The sequence below is a fragment of the Cyclopterus lumpus genome, chromosome 9 (genome assembly GCF_009769545.1).
Source record: "Cyclopterus lumpus isolate fCycLum1 chromosome 9, fCycLum1.pri, whole genome shotgun sequence".
NCBI lineage: Eukaryota > Metazoa > Chordata > Actinopteri > Perciformes > Cyclopteridae > Cyclopterus > Cyclopterus lumpus.
Genome location: NC_046974.1, coordinates 6088445 through 6094444, shown reverse-complemented (window position 1 = coordinate 6094444; position 6000 = coordinate 6088445). Strand labels below are relative to the sequence as shown.

The window sequence follows — 6000 nt, the reverse complement described above, 5'->3', positions numbered from 1 at the left end:
ACCGTTTCTATTTGTCATAGCAACTCTGAGCCTTTGGTTTGATGCACCAAAGAAACTATGAAGATTTGTTTTGATGTAAGAATGAGGATTGCATAAAAAATTTTAAAAAAAGGTATACGGATGTCATTATACAACAGCGTAAATCTATTATGAACATACCCAGCAGCATTGTGGGCTGTTTCTGACGAGTATATAAAACACATTTAAAACAGTGGTAAATGATTGTGTATGAAAACCAAGGGGTCTGGCTGGGGTGAGACTTCACGTTTGACTTCATTACTCAGACAATGATGTCGTGTGGCAGCTAGCAGCTAGCAGCCTCCCCCCCGCCCCCAAAACCCTCCTGCCACCAGGAGCCAGGCTGAAAAGCCTACTAACTGGAATGGGGTGGAGCATTGGAGGATGGGGTTTGGCAGCAGCACCCGGGATGTGCTACAGCAGAGTCAGCCAACCATGATGGATCAGCACAAGCAGGGACAAGCAGGGACAAGCAGGGCAGAGTAAGGACCGGCAACCATGACACATGCTCACTCTCAGCGGCTGTGGAACATGAAGAGGGCAGTAGGATAGGAGAGCATGACTAGACAAAACATAGACATGCAGGATCAAAGACTTCACAGGGAATGCACGCTGGTGAACACATACCAGATGCACCTGAATCCCAGACAAACCTCCCCAACATCACGAGATGGCCCCACTTACTCTAAACTAGGGAACCACGTCCCTGTTTGTGCCTGTCAGTCATTGCACGAGCAAAGCAAACAACTGTGCAGCATTAGCTACGTAGCAGACACCGTACGAGCCATGGGGTGAAAAACAAAAAAGGGCCGAGCATATTCAGTTCCGAGGAGGGGAAGAAATGTGCAGCTGCACCCGAGAGCTAATGTACGCTTACTTTTGTGACTGAACCATTTTCTCCGCCCGAGTTTATTTGCGATGCATTGTTGATGTGCTTACATTTATTGGCCTGCATTGTTTGCCAGGCCCTATGACGACAGACTGTGGACTGAGCAAGCAAATGCCTACAGGCTTCGGTATGAACTCTTGAGGAAAATACCGTAAAGCAAAAAAATAGAGGTTAGAGCAAACCGCGAGGCTAAAAGAAGAAAAGAAAATTGGGCTAAAGAGACAGTAGCTTTACCTGGATTACTATTAAAACTACAATTTGACTGACAGTTGTTTAATATGAATACTTCAGGGGCATTCAAAAACATGGGTAATGACCACAGATATATAATCCGGTCAACTCATCAAAGTCCTAAAATATATTCAACGCTTGAAACTGTTGCAGGCAGACGAGACAGGAAGATCTGGCCTAAATGCTCAGTTACTAATGCTGATACCATTTTAACGGGGAGCGCGTGTGACTGGCAGTGCAGATCAGTATTTTCCATGCTCTAACAAATATAGCCTAATCCTCAGTGCCTGTCACTCGGCCTGATTTGGGTTCAATCTCACTGGCCACCCGACAAGAATGAAAGGATGTGTTGAGTCAGTGAGGGAGGCTTCAGTTGCATGCTTAAGTGTCATGGGGGTATTACTTTTGGCTCAAGTGCACACATACATAAATATTACTCCCTTTTTTTCTTCTTTTCCTTTCACTGTTTTGTCACTGATGGCAGTATGTGGATAAGAGTAAACACATTGTTTCAACAACAACAACAACATCTGAAATAACTATGAGAACATGAAGAAAATGTGGTGCGGAGAGTGCTATCTCTCGGTTGCCAACAACGTTCCATCTGTTAAATCAGGTAGCCATTTGGCAGATGTATAGATATCGAGTCATACAATATAGCCAAATGATAATCTAAAAAAGAAAAACCGTGTCAGCATTTCTGTCGCGTGAATGTCAATCGAATTACTTACCAATGCCATAGGCTGTGGCAAACAGCCACCGCAGGTTGCCAGCTATTTTTGCTCTGGCCGAGTCGTACATCTCCAGTGGTACAACCTCCATTGTTCCTTCTGCAACCCCACCAATCCACTTTTCTTCTGGTACCACCGGCCCGGCCACCAGCACACAAATCAACATCCATCCTTAAAAAAACAAAAACAAATATGATTTTACAGTCACAATTATACTGAACACACTGCTGAGACATTAGCCATTCACGATATATAGTAAATCATAATCTCACTGGTTAGTGAGAGTGTCTAGATGCTCTATTAGATGTGATTTTTAAATGAGTAACAACATTAAAAACCTCATGTGGAGTTTGCTGATTATAAAGGAAAGTGCTGTTTTGGGTGCCGCTGTTAATCCTCCCTTTAGTAGTCAATTAGACTTATATATCTGGTGGTTGAGACATGAGTACCAAAGTAGCATCCTCCCTGCTGGCGTGATCACATTCATTACGTTGAATGCCTGATGACAGAGGAGAGAATGTCTGTGCTGCGCTTGATACTTAAATAAACCAAGGCCTACCGTGACGGAAAACAGATCTCAACATACAAATGGTTGTGTACTAGTAAGTATGTACTAGTCCTAGACTGTAAAAAAGGCAAGCCTAATTAATGTTAGTCAGTCACTTTTACCTACACCCAATAAATGATCACATTAGTTGCTTGAACAAAAAACATGTGGGCCTTTAAGAAGCAACCTTACAGATTAGTTGATAAAAGCTATATTACCACTCAAATACCGCAATATACCAAAGCTCACAACATGAGATTGTGTTTGCCGTCTCAGTGAATCATGACATGCTTACAACTATCTTGATTAATTTGGGTCGTGTTTTTGTTTAGTTTTTTTTTTTTAAGTCAGCTCTCTGCTGCCTTACAGTATTATTACCATGACACAGCGTCTGCAGTAAGTCTAGCAGACCTGTGTTTCCAATCAGTGCTTGAAGTTAAATTAAACTAGGGCACTTTCACTTTTCAACTGGACCAATTTGTACAGTGGCCACTTAAAAATTACAATTGATTTAACGTCACCAAAAACAGTATGAATAAGTCCAACGCAGCATTTCTACTTGTATTAATTATGACGATGAGGAAAAACAAGTGCATACACCTGCCTACAAATACACGCCACTAAAGTCCTTCCGTTTCTACCAGACAACCTCAGGTGTCCTCCTCGGTAAAGTTAATGCTATGTTACCTGTCGCGTGCTAAACGCTCGACTTCACCTCACCACGAAACCCTACGTCAAATGTTAACGTTAACGGCCCAATGCTTGGCGTGGTGAAAGAAGCTAGGTTGACAGCTACTTAACCAACTTACATTAAACTAGCTAGCTGCAGCTACAAAACGCGAGTACACTTTGTGTGACTGTGGTCTCGTCAACCAAAAGGAAAGAGCCGTTAGGTTGACAAGAGCACACACTCGCTTCACGTGAGGTGAGCTAAACGGCCACGCACGCGAACGTGAAGCGGCTAACGTTTTTTTTTTCTACCGGCTAACCCGTTAGCTCGTGGCTCCCCTCGGATGACGTTAGCGAGCCGGGGGGAAGACGTTACCTCGAAAAGGTGTGGCGTGTCTCCAAAGGCACCCTTGGCTCCGGAAGGGGGTGAACACTTATCCACGGGTATGCCTCGCTCTGCAGTGGCCTGCCGTGTGGGAAATACACCGGCAGCAGCGGCGCATCGTTGCCAGCTAATAATGCTAAAGTGAGGGAGGCGAGTCTGGGTCGGTCTCTTCCCCAGAAACGGGGACCGATTCGCGGCCTGTGTGACGACCGCTCAACGGCAGGGCTTTCGGCTCGGACGAAACGCCAGGTAGAAAAAAAAGGGAGGGTGCTGTTCCGATTTTATAAAAAAAAAAGAAAGAAAATCTTATCCCTGTGTTAGACGCCTCATATTAGCTCACAGGACAAAACACACATGCAATTGGCTCGGGCTTTGCAGCGAGAACCGCTGGTGTGTTCGCGCTCTGCCCATAGAACCGTATTATACGTCCCAGCGTTCGTAAAAGCAGCGACTGCGCATGCGTGATTACTTTCCAGCGCACTGATATTAACCAACTGTCAATAATGTACCAACAGTAGGCCAACTCCCATCTCCTACTTAGATTTAATTGTTTTGTGTTAAAGCTAAATGACTTGGCTCAGTGTTTGTTCTACATCTTACCTCCACGAGACTCTGGTCTGGAGACATTGTTTTTTTTTTGACTAAAACCACTAGCATGCCCATGTTGTTCCTTCCTTTATTGTTTATTTACTTCAGTATGAATTTATCACAATATATTGTCCACGTTGTTGTTGTCGTAGTCCTGTGTTGTCGTTGTGGCATTGGCATACCGCCATCTAGTGGTGGAATGTGGTATCGCAAATTGAAGCATTTTAAAAAGGTTTTGCAGCACAGTGCCAACACTAATTTGTGTGCCAAAACAAAAAAAAGAATTGTTTGTATGACAAGTGACTAATAGGTTATGGCGAGTTCTTGTCTGGCAATCTTTTGTATGGCCTAGGGTGCTGTGTGCATTGCATTAACATACTATTTAAATAGGTGTGTCTTATTTAAATATATTTATCACAAATTCCACAAAGGTTGTAATCATTTAACTTAATTATCACCATAAAGGGAATGTTGGTACCGAGCGGGCATAGACAGGCAGACAGATGCAAACACATAGGTCACAAGAAGGCCCATTGAACTGAGCAATCTATCAATAAAGAATATATTATTGAAATATTAAATATTAATATTAAAAGATAAAGTAAGAAAATGATTTTATGATAATACGAGATGTAAACACTTGCACTAACCTCTCTAAAAAAAAAAAAAAAAGTGCAGTTCTACTTGAGATAAAGTGAATGTGTCCTAAGCACCTGTATTACATTAAGAAATTCAGCCTTTCAATGGCTACCACAGCTATATTATAGAGCTGGTACATGGGGAATAAAACAACTTGTTAAGAGATACAAAAGGAAGAAGCAATATCCCTCTTAATTCCATGAAATAAATCTATATGTTGACTTGTGTGAATTCAGTTACTCACTCATCTTTCAAAACCTACTTATTGTTGTATTGACCTTTTTATTTGTAAAGACTTTTACCTAATCATGTTTTACTGTCCAATATTTAACAAAGGCCCTGAGGAAGGAGCCTTCGTGTTAAAATGGGGCCCCTTGTAGGCACAACGCGGCTGACCGACGTGACCGCAGAGCTCCAAGAAGTCGATGGAAGAAGCCCGGGGTTATCTGGAGGCGTCCTCTTATCAGCATGAAAAAAGAAACAGCAGAGCGGGATGTGGTGAATTGTGCCCCAAATCGAGGCCCTGAAGGACCGCGTCATTGCAGCAGCAGGAGGAAAATCTGGAAAAAAACGATGACATCTACCCCCCCCCCGCCGAGCGTCAATCTTCAGAACCTTCAAAGGGACATCCAAGCCACCGAGGACTACGTTGTCTCCTCGCTGCAGGAGAAAGTCGACCTCTAGGGGACTTTGAGGAGGCCATTGAGCAGCAGAATCCAGATTCAAGAGAAGGGGGATCTCCTGAAAACGTCTCTGTGGCTTTGGAAGAAGAGGCGCATCGCTGAAGAAGTCGTGTGAAAAAAAAAAGCGCTTTGATCAGATGATTTTTTTTAAAAAGAAGGCTTCACTCGATCCTCAAGAGGAAAACGTACACCGTCTCGAAGAATCAGCTTACCGTCACTAAGCTTCAGTGAAAGGTAAGATAGGGATAAAAAAGAATAGCAGTCGAGACGGGCGGAACTTGGAAGAGCAGAAAGCCCTAAACAACAATCTCAGAGTCGGATCTGATCACCTTCTTGTGTTGAGCTCAAGGAAGCTTTGATCCGGCCGATCGCATCGCTGGAGGAGCAGCAGCACTCGGCTGCTGCTCCTCCAGAAAGCTCAGGGCGACTCCTCCAGGCTTCGGGGACAACTGTCCAACTGTCTGTATAGGGGATTCTCTCCCCCCGTCCCCATCTGAGTCGAATGACTATAAGGACATATAGGGTGTTGTATGTTGTATAGACTGTAGGTTTGTGATTTGTCCTACTGACTTAGTAAAATAAGATAATTAATCATCCCTGTGACAGGAGACCCGAAGTCT

At 43.6% G+C, this 6000-nt stretch overlaps 1 protein-coding gene across 1 annotated transcript in view; it reads right to left on the bottom strand.

Annotated features, from left to right (window-relative positions):
* LOC117735862 (calmodulin-regulated spectrin-associated protein 1-B-like) overlaps positions 1-3568 on the bottom strand; it is an 18891-nt gene extending 15323 nt beyond the window's left edge. The window contains 3 exon segments of the mRNA XM_034540756.1: positions 1870-1982; positions 1984-2040; positions 3462-3568. Of these exon segments, the coding sequence (XP_034396647.1) occupies positions 1870-1982; positions 1984-2039 (169 nt within the window). The 5' untranslated portion in view covers position 2040; positions 3462-3568.
* Between the last annotated feature and the right edge of the window lie 2432 nt (positions 3569-6000).